This window comes from Polistes dominula, unplaced genomic scaffold (assembly GCF_049000335.1).
Source record: "Polistes dominula isolate Pdom_NZ unplaced genomic scaffold, Pdom_raw_medaka contig_20, whole genome shotgun sequence".
NCBI lineage: Eukaryota > Metazoa > Arthropoda > Insecta > Hymenoptera > Vespidae > Polistes > Polistes dominula.
The window spans coordinates 4747350-4771111 of record NW_028301147.1 but is presented as its reverse complement, the minus strand read 5'-3'; the positions used below and the strand labels follow the sequence as shown (position 1 = coordinate 4771111).

Below are 23762 nucleotides of genomic sequence, written 5' to 3'. Positions count from 1 at the left end.
CTTCCCGAAGAGATACGAGTATTGCACGTAATTGAATTTCCTTTTTGTTTTTTTTTTCTTTTTGTTGTTTTTATTATTATTTCCCCGTACGGTTAAGCAACATTTCATTTTCGTAGGAGATGAAAGAAAGAAAAAAAAAATAGTAGGAAAGCAGTAGTATAAGAGAGTTACGATCATAATGAAAGGTGAGGTACCTACCTAGTGCGTTAGTTGAAAGTACATAAGTGACTCGAGAGAACGTTAAAAACGTAACGAAGGTGACATTCATTGTTTGCAAAATAACGACTGTTCTCGGTGCTCTTGCTAGGGCTTAAATGTAACAGCTTAAAGTAGTATGAATCAAAGCGTTGAAAGATTAAAGGGAGACTTCTATGAAATTCAGTTTAAAACGAATACCGCGCGCGAACTGTTTTAATATTCCATGGTTACATCAGAGAGCTGTGTTACGCCTGGGTTGAGAGAAGAAGAAAGAGAAAGAACGGGTAGTGGGGGGGGGGGGGTAAGGTGTACAACGAAACGGGTGGGATGAAAAGAGAGAGAGAGAGAAAGGGTAAATTTCCTCGTATTATTACTAGCAAGAAATTAATAATTTTCTGAAAGTAGCTGTTACATCTACCATCATCTCTCGTCTGTTCATTGGTACTTGCGATAGCCCACGAGCTTTGCTGACGAGAATTAAACTTTCTTCTTCATCTATACGTCGAGGAAGCACGATTAAGTCTCCTCGATTTGATTTAATTAAACTTCGGAGGTAGTAAATTTCTACGTCCTTACTCGACGAAGAACGAAGAAGAAGAACCATCGATCCTAAAGATTTCGCATGGTGGTTATATATGAGGAAATTATACGCCAGGAAGAGGAGGTACAACGATTGATTGACCATTTTGAAATATGCTATTAATAATAATCAAGGATATAAATTATTTCATGACTTTTTTTCTTCTTCTATAAAATTTGTATCATTTCGGGTTTTAATTATTTTAACCGATTCTCGTATACTTTATTATATGAGATTGTAAAATATAGGTATAATATATAGTATATTGTAAGTAATATTAATATTTAGAAATATTATCATATGTTTTATTTATTAATTATCATATCATATGATTTTTGTTATCTTTATAATTTTATTTATATTTTTAAATAAAAAAAACAATATACTGCTTTATAAGTTCTCACAACTTTATAAGTTCGTACAAAAAATCACATATATTTGTTAATGTACTACTATCTTATTTAAATAACATAATAATAATATAAAAATAATAATAAGAAGAAATAACACAAAAAATATTGAAACAATTTAAAAAAAAAAAAATCAAGTAAAGGATTTTTTTTTTTATTTAATTTAATTTTTTTTATTTTTTTAATAAAAGTTAATTAATGATCGTTGCAGGTGACAACGACGGACGGGGAACAACCGGACGACAGTTTTGATTTGATAGACGTACCACCGGAAATGTCGCCGCCACCTGTCGCGCCAACGTCGAAGGACACGCAAAGCAATTCATCTGGCACGCAACAAATCGTTCTTCCATCGGAAAAGCTCGATTCCAATCACGTAGAACCTAATTCGAAAAGCACGGCCAACGTGCAATCCACTGCAAGCACTGCCCAACACCATGGTGGTACCATGTCGCCGATTACTGATACCGTCGACGACATGGGCGCACCCCCACCCACCCCCATGATTGGAGCTCATCAAGAGTCTAGGTTCACATTCATTAGCGGTAGAACACCACCCCTTCCTGATTTAAGGGCTGCCGAATTTTTCAGGTAATTTTTCTATTCTTCTTATTCCTTTTTTATGCGTTTCCAATTATAATATTATTATTATTATTTTGGGGGGGTTTTTCCTTTGTAAACGCACGATGCTTTAATCAAGGTGTACATCATTTTATTCGATTAATGAATAATAAATATAAAATAAAAAAAAAGAAATATTATTATATAAATACAATTTCATTCGGTTGTAGTAAAAGTAATAATATCCAATTGAATAAATATTTATTCAAATTAAATGCTTATTCGAATAAGCATTTATTTGTGTATACTATGTAATCTGTTAGATTGCACAATTTTAATAAAATAATTATATATTAAATTATATTTTTCTTTTTTCGTTTAAATGAAAATAAATCATTTCTCTCGATGAATTTATATATATATATATATATATATATATATATATATATATATATATATAAATCGTTATTTCCTAAAATTACTAGTTTTAGTGTATAATTAAATTCTTATAAAATGCTTTCCCCCCCCCCCAAAAAAAAATTAATTATTTCGTGTTAAACCTAGAATTTCTAAGATTTAACTGAATAGTACAATTTAACGCTGACATATTATATATTACATACATTTATTATATATGTATATATCATACATTATATTATACATTTATATAATATATTTGGTAAAAAATCTAGGCAGATAATATGTGTGCAATATATATTATATAATTTTAGCAGATATATAGATTGAGAATAAAACGGAGGTCCAATTAGTCGGATTTTCGTGGCTCGTTACGCGAGCTTGCTTCGGTAGAAATAATATCAGCAATTTAACTGCGAGAGAACTAGTTTTACTAGTATAAAATTATTCGATATAACCACGCAGACAGAACGAGATGTAGATAAAAAGAGACCAGAATAGAATGAGATTAACAAAAGGAATAAGAAAGGACATATATTTTACTTGAACTTTTGATCCCTTTTATCGGATTGTAATGGAATTTATTGGATAGGAAATTTGAGTGAGGAAACGAGAGAATACTGACGTCCAAAAAAAAGTATTCTTACGTTATTTAATATTTTTAATAAATTGCTATTATCGGAATATAGGGTTATACATTTTTTTTAATATATATCGAAATAATTGTATGTTATGTATGGTAAATTGGTAATTAAAATTTATATATACATGCATTATTTTACGAATAAAATATATATCAATATAATCAATGTTTTAGATAATTTAATTGAATTCATTTTTTACAAATATATGTGCATTAGGTTTCGTTTTAGAAAAATTTGTGTTTGAAAATTGTTGTTTACCTATGCTTGGTTTGACCACTCATTTATATACGATATATACAATATTCGTAAAATTTTATATACTTTGCCTATTTTTTTTATCACAATTAATAAAAAAACATAATTTGTTTTAATTATCAATACATTTAATCTAACATAAGATATACTAATTTTTTCCTATTTATTCAAAAGTATATAAAGCTTTTATATCGGATAATAAATTCATTGGATTGTAAAATAACATATAATTACTTTCATTGATTATTTCATATTATTATTATTATTATTATAATTTATTTGTAGTATAAAAAATTATTGAAATTTATTTAGTACTCCAGTTAGAGGCTCGGTGGATGCCGGACAACCTGATCCAAATCAAATAAGCTCGATGCTAGCATTGATGGCAACAAAAGACAAACAAATTGACAAAGGTGCATTGGTCAACGTTAATTCTAATCACACGTCATTGACGAAGGTAACTCAATCCTGTGAAAAAAACGGCGTCGATACGAAATACAATGCTGGACAGAAGAAACCAAATATCAATGTTACGACGAATCCATTGGATATTTCATTGGTTGGTGGTCAACCATCTTGTAACGTACAGACTCCGACCGGTACTACAAACAAAAGTCGTGGAAGGCCAACGGCAGGTAAGATTACATATTTTCTTTTTCCGTTTAAAATAATATTTATCTAGATTTCTCGGTTAATTAATTGAAAATTTGATTCCAAGTGTATTGGATTTAACGGAGATAGTGTTTTACGATAATTAATTTTAAATAATAAAAAATTTTTATATTTTTTCTTCTTTTTCTTTTTTTATTATTTTACGTAAAATCAAACATGTTATATACATTATAATATGTAGTATCGTTTACTTACATTGATATGAGTAATATATATATATATTAAAAAAAAAAAAACAATGTTGCAAAAGTTCAAGAATGATGAAAATTACAGAGACAATTGGAAGGATCAGAATAATGTGCTTGTCATTGTATCTACTTATTAAAATTAGATCTCGTTATTTCGTTTTTTTCTTATTCATTTATATTTTTTTTTTTTTTTAAATTTAATTTCAAAGGAAAATATATATAAAATATGATATATAATTCTTCAAAGTAAACATTGGTCGATCCATTAAAAATATAATTATTTTTTTAAAATTGTCAATATTTGAACAAATTTTTTCCAATAGTTATGTAACAGATATAAAAAAAAAGTATATAAATTATTTAATTTTTAATCAAGATTGAAAAATTTCTACTCACCGAAACGATCGATTTCACTTTACTACGACGTACTTACCACATATTTACAATTAATTTTAATTTTATGAAAAGTAATACGGTTAAAAGGATATGAGCGGTAATTGAATGTGCAAAGATAAAACAAACAAATTCAAATGTACGTATAGATACATTATTTAGACAAGAGAAAAAAAAATAAAATCCACACGATCGAACGGTAGAAATATCGTTATCGCATTTTCGTTTTAAAGAGCTGTATTACTAAATAGAATGGGGTTATTTAAAGTTTCCTATGTTGAACTAGAAGCTCTATCGAGTTACGGGGATAACGGATAATCGACATTCCCTTCTATAAAGCAAGCGATGTCTTGTTCTCAATATAATCTGATACGGTCCATTTCGTTAGTCCAAGAGTTTATATACACTTATATACTATCTCTATATACAATATGTTGCTATATATTACAGTATAGTACAGTATTTTGCATATAATATATAGTATATAGATATATTATAATATAGTATACTATGTGTATTATATATATAATATGTTTATATACACACTATATATAGTTCGTGTGTATGCATATGTGTATATACATATATGTTTAAAGTACCTGTAAGATTTTTCAAGGCTTCTGTAATGCGATTAATTTTATCGTTTCAAATATCAGCTTTTTCTCCAAATTCTATCTTACACTTCGAAATACGAATTATCATGCGTTTCTTTTGAAAAAAAAAAACAACAAAAATGAGAAGAATAAAAACGTTTTCGTCTTAATTGATAACGTTACAAAGTTTACTCCCTATATTTGTCTTCTTTTGAAGTAAACCAATCATTAGACTTCCTTTTTCGTGTATCATTAGTAACTTTGATGAAATAACTAACCATAAGAGAAAGTAATTATTATCACTTGTTATGGTTGTGATTTATAATATATCGTAAGATTATTTCATTAACTCAATAAATCTTAGATTTGTACCAACGAATCTTTAAAATGTCAATGACTAATTTCCAATTGAGCATATTGAAATTTTTTAATTAAAAGAATATAAATGATTTTAATTAAAATAATTGTTCTCTCATGGAGAATGAAATTCTTTTTATTAAATTATTAACTTTTCATTGTATAAGTTATTTGTAAAAAAAGTTTTAATTTTGCTCATAATTATTTTATTTTACATTATTTAATAATATTTAATAACTGTTATTATTATTATTATTAGTATTATATATTAATTGATTATCATTTTAATTAGTTTATATCTCGGATAGTGTTCTTTTAAAGCTTTTATAGAAACAAATTGAATGCAAAGGGAAGCCTTGTGAAACAAGTAAATGGACTATGCAATGAAAATGATTCAAATGGACTATTGTTATTATAAAGTGAAAATGAGATAAATGACTAGGCTATTGTTCTGCTTATGATATAGAATTGTCTGTCTCTGGAGCTATTGATTTGAAACAAAGAACATATTATTATTATTCCTTGTCTCACAATTTAATATTAATTTCTTTTTTTTTTTTTTTACATGTAAACTAGTTTCTTCGATTTATAAGAAATATTCGTTTCATGTAGCTCTTTTTCTTACGCGAAAAAAAACATCGTGTTCATTTCAATATTAAAAAGAAAACTTTTTAATAAAAGACCTGAGATCTAATTGTAAGTTTCGATTATATTTTATTTCTTAAATATAACTATAAAGACGAAAGAGAAAATTTTATTAATGCAAACTAATAAATGGACCGTTTATTTATCAAATTGAACTTTAAGAAAAAATAAAAAAGTAAAGAAAATTAATTTATTTATTTTATCGTATCTTTAATTATTCAACAGCCACAAAAATGTTTATTCATTTTCGTAATATTAAGCTTAATTATTAAAGTTATTAATTTCAATTAGAAAAAAAAAATTAAACATCAATCTATTTGGTAGTAAAATAAACAAAAAATCTTCTAAAAATAGATTTAATCCATTAGACCTTAAAACGGCTCACGTAGGAGTAACTTTTAAATCAAATTTCCAAATCAGTCATTTTCATTGGTTCGATAGTTGTAATATTTAAAGAAGATCTATTAACCGATGAAACTGATAATTTGTACGTAGCTTTTTCTCGATTTGTTCATCCGATTCGTTCGCTTAATTCATCGAAAAAAAAATCGTAAATGGAATAAAAATTAAAAAAAAATAGTATTTATGAAGAAGATCTGGCTGATCAATAATTTTTGCTTTAATTATACATTTGTCGATTGAAAAAAAAACTAAGCTCTCGTATAATGTTTATAAAACACTCGTTAACATTTATAATACAATCAAGGATATGTTTTTACTGTGTGTGCCCGTTGTTATAAGTCCCCAATTGTATTTATAAACTTGGAATATATAGGAGAATTAAATTGCAAAAAGGGGGAAAAAAGGGGGTTGGGGTCTAAGGGGTAAAAAAGGGATAAAAGGAAGAGAACCAACGCGATGAAACTTTAAATAAAGATCGATGATCAACAACCCCCTTGCGTGAAATATCGTTACGTTTCTCGAAAGAGATCTCTAAGGAAATGAATTGATGTTCTTTTCTTTCAGAGTCTCATCCCCTCGTTTCAACCATTCATTCATGGGTCAAGCTCTTTTTCCCGTTTTGCGCAATAGGTATACTAATACATGCACACATACATGTGCACACAAGCACAATAAACAGTCCACAATTTTTGGACATTCTATCTTCTATCAGTCCTTAAAAGAAAAGAGAGAGAAAGAAATATATCCGGATATATATGTGTGCTTGTGTGTATAGGGGAAAGATAAAATGGAACAAATAAAGTTGATGAATGGGAGAAAAAAAGGAAAGATATAATAGTAAATGGGGTGGTTTGACGACAACTTAGAAAAAAGAAAATAATTCTTTTTCTTAAAAATATATCAACGGAACATTCCGTTGATTTCGATGGCTTTTTTTTATCTACTTTTCCTCTCTCTCTCTCTCTCTCTCTCTCTCTTTTCTTTGATGGTAGCGTGATTTTTGACTCGCGTGTAAGTTATACTTATTGCAATTGCGCTTGGGCTTTCTTTTCTTCTCGTTTCCTATCGATTTGTCTTTTTTTTTTTTTTTATCTTTTTTTTTCCTTTTTCTTTCATCATCTCTTGTTACGTTCTTTTTTTTCTTTATTTTCCACTTCATTCAAAAAAAAAAATCGTATGTCTTTTTTTTTTTAATCGAAATATTTTCATTGATTAATAATAATTAGAAAATTTCTATGAGACAATATACCATACTTACAGATGCATACGCGTCAAATACCGTATCAAGTTTTGAACACGATCGAAGTTCCTTACTTTGTTATGCATGTACATCGACGAAGTGTGTGTAATTTATCAACTACTAAGTTCGTTGATATAAGTATCTTGTAACTTGATAATGTTTGTCAAAGTTTCAATTTGAAAGTGACACGTAACGACAATTTGATTTTTTTTTTTTGTTAATTTTAATGAAAAGTTACAGATAAAAAGATATTATTATTATTATAAACATAGAAATAATTAAAGCTTTTAAAACAAACGTTTAACACTAAAACTATCCCAAATCAATCAAAATGACTAATTTTAAAATGTTATTTTAACAAATGATTTTCTAATTGGTTACTTGACATTAGAAAAACATTTCTATTACTTTTAATGTTAACTTAACCCTTTTATTGTTAAATTACGTATATGTTACTCGTACATAAGTACTATACGAACTACAACACACACCCATCATTTTTTTCAAAATATAAATATATTTATTAATTCATTTGTGTAATACCTTATAACATTTTATTTTATCATTAGCAATCCCATGCAATTCTCTTTTTTTTTTTTTAACATTTATATGTATACAATAATATGCAAATATATGCACGTCCATAGTGAGATGAGAGCTATTAGCATAATGTGCACTGTTCGTCATTTTCACTTTTATTTATATACAGATTTTACTCGAAACAACGCAAGAATAATGGATTTTAATGTTAAATCATTTTGAATTATTGTAAATTATTATATAATTTTATGTTAACGATAACGAACAATATTTTTCCTTGTTTAATTTTGGAAAATTTGTATTACAATTTGGATATTATAAACACACGTATATTTACTGTATTTGCAGCGTGTATGTATATTTCAAAGGTTAACCACTTTCACGATTTCAAGATATGAACGGTCACTGTATAAATTATTATAAGTCATTGGGAATATTTTGCAGTCTCACACATTTACATAAACGAGCAGCAGTTTTCATTTTTCGCTAATGTTGAATGAAAAGATCCAAACTTTGAGTTGATGAGAAAAAGAGAAGTTTGTTTTATTAAACAATGCATTTATCTCTAATATAATAACATACTATCAGTATATACATTATTATTATTATATTGTACACTTAAACCTCTTCCTATGAAAACCGCAGATATATCAGATATCCCAATACTATATCGAGATATACCACAGTCAGTCATTTTGATTAATTTGGTTTCTATCAATAGGTATATGTTAATAGTATACATATAGATGGTATCATAGACATAATACCTAAATTAATTATCTTAGGTAGTTTTAGTGTTGACGTTCCTCAAAAATGCTCGAAATTAATTCAAACGTATTGTTACATTAACTTACGTTAATATATAGTATCGAAAAAGACATACGTATATAAATACTTATTTACAGACCTGTCCATTTTTTTTTTTTAAATTGGTTATATCGCATTGCTGCAAAACAGCCAACACTTTCACGCAAATCGATCGGCAATGAATCGCAATTTTTCCCTTCACATTTTTTTCCCTTCTCTTTGTAGGAAACGTTTGTGAACGTTTTATTTTCGTCTGTCATTATTCGCATATACACGTATACATAAAAAACAGAAACACAAGTGAACTTATTGTTAAAGAATTATACGAACACTGTTCAACAAATATTCACAAATCAAGTGATCGAACCGTAAAACAATAATTTTACGATTACTATACCGATTTGTTTTAATAATCCAACACAAACATTAACTTTTTTTTCTTAGATATATGTATATATATAGTAATTCATTTTAATATTTGAACACCATGGTTTTTTTAAATATGATTGTCCTATACATTTATTTATTGTTAAAATTATGTTAAGAAAGTCTTGTTATTTCTTTTTTATTATTAAACATAAATAATACATTTTTTGTAATTATCAGAAACATAACATTTATTTATTTTATTAACATAATTGTCTGTATAGCATAACAGAAATGAAATAACGTTTAATTTCTCTGTCGCTAAAATATTCTGACATACTTTACCTTTTGCAGCTTGTTCGTTCTATAAAAATTATAATATTTAATTTGACCGATACAAAAGTATTTTATTTGCAAACGTAACACCGTGTTTGAAAAATTCATTCAAAAATAATGTGATTCAGTTTAAATTGAAAATTTATTGGTATCGTATGTATTATTAGCCAAAATGGGACGCACCATGAAAAAATACTTCGTTCGATGTACGCCAAATCAAAGTAAGTGTACAGATAAATCATATTTCAAAATCCCATGATATCCGAATATTAAATTGAGTCACTATACATATATGTATAATATAACTTTACTTTTCTTTTCTTTTTCTCTCTCTCTCTCTCTCTCTCTCTCTCACTCCCTCGTATTTATTCCTCATTTCATTCTCCCTCTCTCTCTCTCTCTCTCTCTCTCTCTCTCTCTCTCTCTCTCTCTTTCTTTTTCTCACTATACACGTATTTTCGTATAAAAACAAAATCATTAAGTTTCACCGAGACCAAAAATTTCCTCCTTACCATCAACCACGATTCTCATTGAATTTTCCATGCATACATAGATTACTGTCTGTGTGTGTGTGTATGTATGTGGCAAATCACACAATCATTTTAATCATATTTGTGTTTTTTAAATTGAAAATCGAGAAAATGCAATTAAAAAAAAACCATAAAATATAAACCATGAGCGAACCATATTCGTCGATAATGATAAAAAAAAAAAAAAAATAAGAAAAAAAATACCAAGAAAAACGTATTAATACAAATTATAAACACACACATACGTATTACATAATGCATCATTATGTTGGGTCCACACTGGTCAGAACTGTTTGCTAACAGAAATAGCATCACGTATTCATAGTGAAACTCATGAATAACTTGTAAACTTGTTCGCTTATTATTAGTGTTTATGAGTAGTTCTCTGTTGATCTTGCTCCTATAGAGATTGTTAAGGGAATTTGTAGTTGTTGGTCTGAGAAACGCGCGTTATACTTCTCTTTGTTTTATTCCCTTTTGTTTTTGAAATGTATTCTGTTTTCGAGACGTAATAAACAAAGGATATTTATTATTATTATTATTATTATTATTATTATTATTATTATTATTATTATTATTATTATTATTATTTTTTATCATATCATGTTATTTTTATTTGAAGACACGTATCTTTTAATTCCTATTTTTTTTTTTTAATCAAATTAAATAATATCATAATTACCCTTGTATGAATAATACTATTTAATTGGAATGTTTTATCTATCAATTTCATAAAAAAAGGTATTTACACGTAGATGAGATTTTCAAAATACATTATCCTCATGATGATAATCATCGTGTGAATGTTTCTATTTGTGTAACACGTGTTAATTCAATATCTATCATACTCGTTTAAAAATATGCGTATTACTTGATTAAAACTGACCGAGGTAATTACTAGCTTACAAAAATTATTTTACGATGTATTATAAATGTGTTCAAAAATGTTTTAAGTTAATTGACAGGTTTTTTGATCGCGAATAGCAGTGTGGATTCAACATTGATATGCACGCGTGTTAAATCTCACAACAAACGTATATTATTATTATTATTATTATTATTATTATTATTATTATTATTATTATTATTATTATTATTATTATTATTATTATTATTATTTTTTGTTAATATTATTATGATTTTTATTATTACACGTGTTATCATTTCTATTATTATTATTATTTTTTTTTTTTTATTTCTTATTTATTTGTTGTTATTATTATTGTCATTGTTATGTTGTTGTTGTCTACGTTAGCAGCGTGTATCTTGAATGTAATCCGTTTATATTTATTAGTCACGAAAATTGTATTTCACAAAAAAAAAAACAAGAAAACTGGCACTGTCGCTCTCACTGCCTTTTGGTGTTTTTCTTTTTAATGTGAAAAAAAAAAAATCAGGAACGTAGCAAAATGATAATGATGGTTCTTAAGACGAATTTTGTCTTTTACATTTTCCGAATTGGCTTTGACTAAAAAAAGTATCGAGAGTGCAGCTATTTTTTATCATTTTATTTATTCGTACGTTTTATTATTTTCCATGCGTTCATTTTCGTTCTCCATGTCGTGTTTTAGAATCATATTGCATACATGTGTACTCTACGTATACTTATATACGACATATAAAGTATTCGTATGATATCATTTTTTTCTCTTTTCTTATTTTATAGCTTTTCGCTTGCGTAGTTTCATACGTTATGTGAAAAAGAAACGTAACATTCAATTTTCGTCTCGAGAAGCCTGTCGTCGTCGCACATATATATATATATATATATATATATATATATATATATACATAGATGTATATATGTATATATTAATAGCTACGCTATTGTTGATCGTAAAAAAAAATTGAGAAAAAAAAAAGAAAAAGAATAAAAATATGCTTACAAGTCTCTTCTTCTTCTTCTTCTTCTTTTTCTTCTTCTTCTTCTTCTTCTTCTTCTTCTTCTTCTTCTTCTTCTTTTTCTTCTTCTTCTTCTTCTACTTCTTCTTCTTCTTCTTCTTCTCCTTCTTCATACTAAACATACACATACGAACACACATAACACGCTTCGTACTTTAGCGATAGTACTAAGCTACGTGCTAATAAATGTTAATCGATATCCAATTAAGCGGAGAAAGTTCTCGGAATTTGAAATAATAATCTGACGAACGAAAGAAAATCACAAGAACGTTCTCCCGATAATCGATTTTCTCGAGAATATATCGTTTATCTTCATTTTTATTTTTATTTTTTGTTTAAATTAAAGTACCTACACATTGACAATTAGACCAAGTTATGCTAGTAACCAAACAAAACTTCAAAATATTATTTTTATTATTATTATTATTATTATTATTATTATTGTTATTATGAAACGATTGTATCGAGTAAATTTTGAAAAGCACATCTGTAAAAATGCAATAATAAATTGCGAAGTGAAAAATAATGTAATAAATTATAAAGTGAAAAAATAATCATGATAATAACGCAACAATAGATATAAAGATACTTTGTTTAAATTAAATTCTTTAGGATATACTTAGAAAAAAAAAATATTAGATTTTAAATGATTGAATGAGTATGTAGTATACCGTATAATTTGGCCTAATTTAAAATCGTTTCGTGCAAAATGGACAAGTTGAAGTACTAGTATAACGATTTTTTATCCACCACAAAAAAAAAACTGAAACAAATTTGACTAAATTATTTTTTATTCCAATGATTTTTGTTCTTTTTTCGTCGTGCGCAAAATATTCTCGAGAACAATTTCAGAAAATACGTATTCTCATAAGAATTTTTATGTCACACCATGCGCAACACGTTACGGCGGAATTGTCGTTGCGCGAAACGAGAGAAAAACGAAAAAAAAAAAATAAAAATACAAAAATACCGAATTAGGAAATAAGAAAAACGAAATGTCATTTATAATTCACGAAAAAAAAACGATTTAAAAATGTACATAGTATTGAAAATATTAAGTTTTTACATTATTAATACATTAGATATATATACAAATATCCTTATGCGTATATTGTATTATACAAATATATTCCAAAGTATCTAACTAACTAATTTCAAATATACGATATAGAATATTTTTCTAAATTAATTTTTTTCCCCTAAGAGAAACGTTTAAGTTAAAAACGTAGCTATTTTAGAAATTAATTCTTTTATTTTCTATCGGTAATACTTTAACGATACCAATTGAACTTAATGTATAATAATTTTTAAAATATATTATTTCGAATGTATCTATCTTACAAAAAAATTATTTACAAAATAATATTTTCTTTCTTACGTTTATACATATAATGATACATGTAATACTTTTAAATATAATATACATTTATGTATATAGATCTACAAAAAAAAGAAAAGAAACAAATTGGTAAATGAATTATCGTCAGAGTTTAACAAAGAAAATCAAAAAAAAAAAAAAAAAGAAAGAAGACGAAAACACGAAAATAAATAATACGAGTTAGATGTTAAACGATATAAGGACAAATTCGAATCTGCCATTCGACGACTATGGGATTCTCGAATTTCGCGCTTGGCAGTTCCGCTAGAAGTACACGAATCTTTGCTTCCCATCTCTCGCAAAAGAAGATTCTCCGGTAACGGGAGAAAAACGCGAGATAAAATGACTTCCGCCACGATTCATTCTACCTCGTGAAAATCCAAAGAGAACTTGTTCTCCCTCTCTCTCTCTCTCTTTCTCTCTTTCTCTCTTTTTCTCTCTTATCGTTCACCATTCTCGTAACTTTCGTTTGAAAGAGCTGCTTACGGTAGTATGCGAATAAAAGAGAGAAGGATAACTTAAAATAAAAAAGAAAAATAAAGAAAAGAAAAGAAAAGTTATAAGAGAAGAAAACAAGGGGAGAAAAATCTCTAATAATACCAGTGAATCTTTTTTACGACGAGAAAACAGCTTTTTATTCTCACATGCGACACGCATATTATATATATATATATATATATATATATATATATATTATATTAGATATAGCAATAAATTCGATACCTTTTAAAAACACAAATTTAATATTTATTTATAAAATAATAATCGTATATATCTGTTATTCATCGAAATAATTTTTATTATTTTCAATAACTTGGATCAATTATTAAAAAAACTGTAACAAATTGCTTGACAAAATTTTCATGCAATAAATTTAATAATAAAACACGTGAGAATTAATTGCTAAACCTAATATTTATTATACTATATATATACATATATATACTAAGTATATATATGTGAACACACAATTATACAAATATATAGACAAATTTCTAACGAAAAATCTTTTCTTTTACTGACTTTTTTTTTTGAAATATCGATGCAAAACGATCGAAACGAAATAAAAAGGAGGGAGCGCCGGTGGAAAAAATAGACCAACTCAGGCGACCATTGTGGTCCAACAACCGTCCCTTTCGTTGGATGCACCAGCTGCTACGATTCTTTTACATCCGGACGCGGATGCGAGAAGACGAGAAGAAAATATGAGACAATTGCTTGATGTTGCGAACACCCTCACCCTACAGGAGATTCACGACTTCGAAATGAGGTTAGTCCTTTTACTTTTTCTTTTCTCTCTCTCTTCTTTCCTTTTCTTTTCTCTTTTTTTCTTTTATATTTTTCTCTTTAACTCCTATTCGTTTCTAATTTTTTGTTCTTCTCTCTTTCTCTTACTCTCTTTTCTATATTTTCTTTTTTCTTCTTTTCTTTCCATTATTTTCTTTGATAATATACACGTTTTCTCCCCCTACCCCTTTTTGTTCACCTCCTTCCGTTGATTTCTACTTCATATTTTTTTTTTTTTCAAACATTTTGTATTCTTTAATTAAACGAATGTTTCGTTTCAACGTATCGAAAATGAAAATGAATTATCGACGATTACGTGGTGTAACTAAACAAAATCGATTAGATTTAATTGTTATATTATTGAAATTTAATGAACATAGTATATTCTTTTTTTTTAAATATCTTTTATTGGATTTTAATTTTCTTTTCTTGTTAAACCACAATGATTAATATATTATAACGCTTTTAAAATTATTCGATAATTAATTAATCGTCGGTTTATGATATTTACGATAGGAAAATCATTTCTTTCAATTACCGAGTTAAGTATGTTTAACAGGTATTATTTTATATTTTTTATATACTTTCTTATTAATATATGATTAAATAATACCATACTTGAAACGAAACACGTTATAGATCGGGTGCAAAGATAGCGATCCCATTCGTACGATAATTATCGTACGCGTACGATAATTTTCTTGCCGCGTACGATAATTTTACGCCCCTGTGTCGATCAAACGAACTAAAGTCTCTAGGATCACTGGCAAAGAATTTATTTATTATATTACCTTCAAAAATTATCCTACTATTTAATTATTCGAACAAACATTGAATACACAGCATTTTTAAATAACATTTACATCAAATTTCTAATTAAATTCAATTTTTATTCTAACGAAAAATTCCCTTAAAGTAGAAAGAAGTTATATTTTGAATAATTAAAGTTGACAAATTTTTCAATGAAATAATAAATCTTTTCGTTAAGATCAGGTGTCAAAAAGAGAGAATGAGGGATTCCTTTTACCTGATCCCCTTAATATAAAAAGAAAAAAAAAATAATAAGAGAATTTTAAAAGAAAAGAAGAAAAAAGAAACTGAACCAGATAAAATCGAATATTAAGCATAAATCTTGATTCTTTGTTCTAAAAGGCAATTTCCTTGTTTGTTTTTTTCTCTCTCTCTCTCTCTATCATCACCCCCATTTTGCCTACCTCTAAAACCATTTACCTCATCTACCCCTATTGGCTTCGATACTTTTCTCTTTTAAAATCCACTAACACACAGATATGGAAGTCCACATCACAGTCGTTCGCAGTCAGTGAAAACTCCAGGTAGCCGATCATCCGGTCGGCCAAATTACTTGTGTCTTCCGCAGCAAAGGTCGAGAGTGGCCAGTATGCCGAATACAGGAGTCGAAGAAGAATATTACAGGCTGAGGCATTTCAGTATTACCGGAAAAGGTGTTGTGAATAGAGGGGATTCCTTAAAAAGTCGAAGATCACGTTCGAACAATAGCGTCGCATCGAGCAACTCGAGGTGAGTTTTGTTTTTTATGTTTCTTTTTTCACCTTTATCCTATTTTTGTTCATCTAATTGTAAGCAATTTTATGTTTATTTTTTTTTTTTTTTTTTTGAAACGTTTCCACAACCTTCCGAAAATCTCCATACGGTTTATCGTTAGTTCTTCTTTTCTAAGTTTAATCGCATGCTCATATAACGTCAACAAGTTATTTAGTAGTGTGACTGAATATATATACACCATAGAAATATTCATTATCCATTTCCTTTATTTACAAAATGATCATAACTAGAAACTTTTTAACCTAACTTAAAACTTAAAGTTTTTTATATATATATATAGTTTGTATACCATTAAAGTTTATAATTCGATTAATTTATGGAACGACTAGAGCGTTATTTGGGTGAAAAAATAAAGTATATGGAAAAGAATTTTATTATATATTTATAAAATAATTAGTATTAAGAAATAACGAGGTTATATATGAATTCACGAGATAGTCTAGTACATAAGGATCATAATTCGATCAAACTTTAAAGTTAACATTTCTTTCTACAACAATGCTTGTAGTTATTTGTTCTTATCTTTTCCTGTATTTTCAAAACTAATATTATACTAATTGTTCAATTCTATGGGATCTAATCTACGTATCAAATATCAATATTATATCTTAATTACTCGTTTCTTATATATTCATATATTACCTAGCTGAAGTATGTAATACTGCCTTATTTCGTATTTTTCACTAGTCAAGATGGTATTAGCGTACGATAAAAAAAAAGAATGTTACAATTGAGTGGAACCAACGATAGACATTGATAGATATATATGATCGATCAGGATAAAAATCATGAGCTTACGTAGTTATATACCATTCAGGATCAATGAAAAGAAAGATGAAACGAATACAATTGAGGATTTAGAAATTCGAGTTGGAACACGTTTTACGAATGTTCCTGGCTGACGTTGCTGAGACACATTAAAGGGACAAGATACTTCAGGCTTGTGGTTTATCAATATTTTTGGCTCTTTTCTCTAGATCGAACGCATGAATCTACGTGTGGAGTTGTGGTGACGTAGACACACGCGTTGGACCCTAGAGCATGGCCACCATGCATCAACATTGTCTTCCCATCGTTTTGTCAATAGCTACATTTCGTCCTTTTTTTTTATTGCTCATCTATTAGGTATTTTCAACGAAGTACAATATATACATAAACTGGATTTTCTTATTTGTTAAATAATTCATCGTCAACGTGAATTTAATCGGAACCAAAACAATGTTTGAATAATTGTGTGTATGTGTGGTGTGTGTGTTATTTTTTTTTTAAATTTAAAATAATAAATAAGAAAATAAACTATTACACAATATTTTTAAAATATTATTTTAAGTAATTTTTTTTTTAATAATAGTTTTAAAAAGATAGTATGCTGAACTAGAATTTCCACAATTTTTAAATCATGTTATAAGAAAATCATCTATATATATTTTCAAAACAACGTTTACTTGTTAGTTTCCTATGTAATATGTTAATATAATTTTTTACAAGGAAAGGTATCTTATATGGAAATAAAATGTTAATGACGAAACGATATGAGAAACATAGTAGAAATTCAATTTCCATTTTTGAAAGATACTTTCCTTGTATCGTCATCGTTGCGTTTGTTCAAAATGCATATTCTAATTATTTTAATTGTTCTATATATTGGAAAAAAATTGATGTATATATATAATACGTGACCCATGTTATTTTCATATATATTATACATATATGCACAATGTATACTATTAACAAGTACGCATTTTTTTCCAATTTTTGTCGTTCGCAGTTTAATAGGTTTTCAAATATGATGCAATTTCAACATATTCAAAGAATTTTTGTCCTTTACGGTTGACTAGTTATATCGAAAAATCGATTAACAAGGATTAAAGGTATATTTTTTTAATAAAAAAAAAAAAAACGAAATTGTTCTTTGCATAAGCAAGAATGTACTCTCAATATTTGCAAAGTTTTATTAAAATCCGTATTTTTAAATGTGAAAAAAACCTTTTTGTCATTCTATGTAAAAATAATCACTGAATCATCATACCTTAGAATAATTTTTATTAATTAACAAAGTGATATTGTATAAGAGTAAACAAATGTTCTAAATAAACATGTATTAAATGTAGTGAATAGTTTAGTTTTGAAACTTTGAATATTGTTTTCGAGTACCTAAATTGGAAGTAGACACAAACAATAGTGAGTTGATGTTTAGAAATTTGATTTTCTTCGGATATCCGATCCTGTTTACGGTCTAATCGTTAAACAAATAACAAACATTCCTATACTATCCTTCTACGTTATCAAAACTTTAATATTTTATAGGAAGCTTCAACGAAATAAGGTAATAGAAATTCACGTTAATCATATTGATAATAATCAGTAGTTTAATAAATTTAATATAATTTTGTTAATTGTCACCAATTACGTATATCAATATTTTTTTATCCTATTATACATATAATTTTATCTAAATACTATCAGATAGAGGAGAGAGAGCTTTTAAAGTAAACTTCGAACTATAGAATTGTCACATAGCACCGATTTTATTGTTAAAATCAATATCGTCGTGGTCGTGATGTTTTAATCAATAATCAAATTAATCAAATTGCACAAGTCAAGAGTAAAAGTCGTGTTACGAAATGTTTATTTACACGAAATGATACAATTTTGTCATCGCGAGATGTTGTTTATTAAGGAAATACACAGATATATATTTATACACTATTGATACCTGCGTATCAGTACATAGTTACACAGTACTAACAATAAATATAAAATATTTAAACAGAATCAATTTTCTTCTAACAAATTTTATAAATTTGTAAATAAAAAAATATGATTTCTTTTAATTATTTTCTCAATTACATCTCTCTGGTCTAAAATTCAAATATAAAAATTAAGTTACGCGAATTAAATAAATGTTGCATATACAAAAAAAATTTTATCTGAAAACGCTTAATTTGTTTAATTGTGCTTTAATAAAAAGACTCAAAAAATATATATTTACTTAAATAAAAAAATTAAATAGAACATTGTATGTCTTTCTATTTTTTTTTTTTTTACAAATTTACAATAAAGTATGTTATAGAAAAATTGAGTCTGTGAACCAATAATTTTAATTCGACACTATATATTTATAAATAAATATTTTATTCGTATGTAAATAAGTTAAACGAGTAAAATATGTATATATTAATTTTAAACAAGCTCATAGATGATAAAAATAATCGACGAATTTGTACACGGAATTTATACGTACGTATATGTATATTTGTTTATATAACTGCGCATGTAAGTACGCATACGTACATGTAACGAATGTTTGCTCGTGTAAAATACGAGTCGAGAGAGAAATACGACAGTTGAAAGAAACGAAGAGAGAAGGAGAGAGAATTGAAGCGTGAATAGATTGCTCACGTATGATGTACAATGCATGCATGTTTATAAGTAGAGTAACTACGCGCACACACATATATACGCGTAGGTGTAATAGAAAGTGAACGACAAATTGCATGATACGCGTAGTTTTTGTACGATTAATTGAATTAGTTTTCTAGGAGCACGCTAATACGATTATTCGCACTAGAAAGGAAATATTGTTTGATATTCTTCGACGATATTAATTACGTGCAATTTGCTTCAACGTTTAATATGAAGCAAATAAAGCAATTCAGGTATTGCGCACACCTTTTATATATATAAATATATACACGCACATATATACAATTGGCACTTACACACGTTCTTGTATTCTTATCGTATCTTTCGTTAAAAACTAAATAAACGTCATTCAATTTCCTGTCAATATAGAAACCATTTTATTGACAAAAATGGACGTCTTTATCTCCACTACTTTTAATCGACTTTTGTTGCAATCATTATTTTCATTTTTCTTTGAATCATTCTCCTTGAAATTTCTTTCAAAACACTAATCCCCGTCTACAATAAGTCATGTGTGTCAAACACACACGACGCTCAATTTACTAATGAGTCTCGAAGAAATCACAAGGGACACACTCACACTGATTAACGTACACATATCACACATAGATATACGCATTCATACACGATTTTCTCGCTACAATCGATTTTTTCTCACTTTTAATATCTTGTTATATTTATTTTCTCTGTTTATCTTTTTCCCTTTTTTTTTTACTTTCTTTCCATCTTTCTTTTCTTACTTCTCTCTATTTCTACTTTTACTCCATTTTTTCTCTCTCTTTCTCTTTCTCTCTTTCTCTCTTTCTCTCTTTCTCTCTCTCTCTCTCTCTCTTTTTCTCTCTCTCTTTGTCTGTGTTTTCTTACAATTAATTAATTATCCCATACAATTCTTGCTTTTCTGCATAACACGTAGAGATTCTCGCGCCTTCTGTTTCAGGGAGATTTTACGAGATTCCAAACCGGTTGCTTATAGGTACGCTCGTCCCTCATTTTTCAGTAATTACTATTACTCTTCTTCTTTTTCTTCTTCTTCTTCTTATTCTTATTCTTATTCTTATTCTTATTCTTATTCTTCTGCTTATTATCATTATTATTATTTTTATTATTATTATTATTATTATTATTATTATTATTATTATTATTATTATTATTAAATTCATATTAAATTATTATCTACGAGATATGCATACGTCTTTTTTTTCTTTTTATTTTTTTTACGACCACTGGACGAAATATTTTTTTTATCTACTATTAAAATACTTTACGATGATATTACACACTTATTTTAATTATCTTTTTACACGCACGATATTATTTATAGTATATTTACGTATATCATAATAGAATATATATACATATACTTGTGCGCAGTATTAGAGGTGTGCATAAACTCTAAACCATAAAGACAAAAACGTATAATATATATATAAATAAAAAAAATAAATAAATAAAAACACAATGGTCCAGATATCTCGTTTAGCTCTTATTAGAACGCCAAAAGCAAAAAAGAAAAAAAAAGAGGATAATATTTTGATCCATTTATCTTATATAAAAAGAAAATTAAACTAAATCGTCGTCCTCTCATTTTTGTTTTACTTTTTTTTTTTTTGGTCTTCTTCTTCGATACAGTACCGAACATTTGACGGCTTCTTATCCTGGCTCGGCAAGAAATTCGGCAGCAGGTTCACTTGCGAGTTCACGCGAGAGTAGCGCATCACAGGATCCTGCACCTTATCGGGTTTTGATGTTGGGTGCACCAGCAGTTGGAAAAAGTTCCCTCGTATCTCAATTTATGACGTCGGAATATTTACACGCTTATGATACTTCTATCGGTGAGTAATAATATTTACAAGAATTATTTTCTCATTTTTTCTTAATCTTCATTTTATCTCATCGAATTTTCTTCACAAATTGTCACGCGAATGATAAAATAGATATTTTACTCGTGATGATTATTAAATTAAAAAAAATAAAAATGATTATTATTTATATTTAAAAAAATTGACAAATATTTTCAATATAATAATATACGAACGGTATATGTAATTCGTGATTTGAACACAAAAACATAATCATATCTTTACCGTTATCTTTTATACATCCCAAGAGTGTTTACGTGGTTTTAACTCGACAATATGTCCTTGTCCTTTCGTCCTCGCGTGACTATAACATCTAATATACATATAATATTAATATTTTCTCTTGAATTTTCAGATGACGAGTCCGGTGAGAAAACTGTAAGCGTGTTGTTGGCCGGCGAGGAGTCCGAGTTAACATTCATTGACCATTCGTGCGCAGAAATGACGGTAAGTTTCATTTAAACTAATTGTAAAATATCAAAAAAGACAAAAAATATTATTTTTATGATTTAAAGAAGAAATCGTTCGATAAAGGAAAATATTGAAAACGTAATGAAGAAAGAAACAATTTTAAAAATAAAAATAAAAACGTACACAGGACAACGGTGACATAATAGAAATCTCAAAACATGATTTAACACAGTGGTTCCCAAACTGCTTTGCCCCCTTTCCAGAAAAAAATATTACTTATAGCCCCTCTTAAAATTAATTTTGTTGTTTTTCTATTTTTTTTTTTTTTTTTAGTAACTCAAAAAAAATGAAAATTCATCAAATTTCCCTACCCTCCTAAATGCGGTTGTGGCCATCATCGCCCCCCTGAATTGCTTCATCGTCCACTTTGGGAACCACTGATTTAACATTTTAAAATTCGAAATTCATATAATCATACGTGGTAACGTATGTATTAAAATTGATCGTATCGCCATTATTCAAGTTAACCTTTAAAGTTTATGGGGTCACATGGGGTGTTCGCCACCCCAACAAATTTTTGATCCCTCGAAAACGATACTGAATTCGAAAAAATGGATTATTTGTCGCCATCTAGTGTTAATTCAGATGGGTATATAAAACCTATTTTATTTAAAAAAAGATGTATCAAACTACTTTTAAAAAAAGTTCGAGGTCTAAATATTAAATAGCGGCTTCAGGAAACGCGTTCAAACACGTTGGGGTGTCAAACACCCACAGTGCACTTTAACTAACTTTTACCAAGTGTGCACTTTAAGGGTTAGTTTAATTTATTTAATAATTCGCAAAGCGATGTCATTAAATTTCAATGATACTTCAATTATCATATTCATTTAATTTATTGTCATACATAAATAAAAAAGTGGTATATATATTTATAATAGAATATTATTGATACCAATTTTACGTTAATAAATGCTTAACTTTTTAAGGTTTTTTTTTTAATAAACAAAAACGATAAGATACGTCTTGTAACGAAGGCAAAGCAAGCCTTGATCAATTTCCCTTCTTCTTTGTCGTCAGTCTTATGGTATAAAAATGACAAAAGAAAAATCTTCCTAGGTGTCTCTATAGGTGTAGATATAATGGCCGTGACAGAGAGAAAGAGGAGAGGTACAGCGTTAATCGTATTTGTTCAGGGTCATATGATAGACAGTCGAAGCGTGTATTTGTAGAACGACGAAGAAAGTTGGAGTTAGATAGTTAGTTAGATAGATAGATAGATAGATAGATAGACAGTAGCGAATCAAGTAAAATGAAGGGCCCCCCTGAACTATAAAAATATCATAGCCCACAAACTCGATTTAAAAAAAGGTCAAAAAAAGTTTCAATGTGCAAAACTACCATTAATTTATTAACAAACAAAAAAGAAAAGTAATCTAAAAATTCATACCACGCTAGACATTGAAATTGAATAAATTTATTTAAAAAAAGAACAACTTAACTTTCGTAAGACCTTTACGAAAAAAAAACATTTTAAAATTTCGGGACCCTTTCGGGGGCCTTACGCGATCACTTAATCCGTCACTGCAAATAGATAAATAGATAAATAGATAAACAAATAATTAGATAGAAAGAAATATAAAGAGAAACCGGATTAAAGGTAAGGTAGGATGAAGAAAAGAGTGTGAGATTGAGGTAGGTTGAGAGAAAATGAGGTAGACGGGGGGTGGGTTCGAGGGATGGTGGTTCGGGGGTGTTAGAGAGGAATTAAATTAAAATCC

General features: G+C 27.7%; 1 protein-coding gene across 11 annotated transcripts in view; it reads left to right on the top strand.

Moving 5' to 3' along the window:
* Window positions 1-23762, top strand: part of LOC107074182 (uncharacterized) — a 134398-nt gene that overhangs the window by 77000 nt on the left and 33636 nt on the right. For 9 of the 11 annotated variants that reach the window (XM_015335374.2, XM_089177324.1, XM_015335371.2 and 6 more), the window contains 8 exons: window positions 1400-1779; window positions 3378-3700; window positions 9772-9825; window positions 14486-14684; window positions 15989-16240; window positions 20649-20684; window positions 21341-21543; window positions 21926-22017. In XM_015335374.2, the coding sequence (XP_015190860.1) occupies window positions 1400-1779; window positions 3378-3700; window positions 9772-9825; window positions 14486-14684; window positions 15989-16240; window positions 20649-20684; window positions 21341-21543; window positions 21926-22017 (1539 nt within the window). The remainder of the gene's footprint in view (window positions 1-1399; window positions 1780-3377; window positions 3701-9771; window positions 9826-14485; window positions 14685-15988; window positions 16241-20648; window positions 20685-21340; window positions 21544-21925; window positions 22018-23762) is intronic. The other 2 variants (XM_015335377.2, XM_015335378.2) reach the window with 2 other exon arrangements.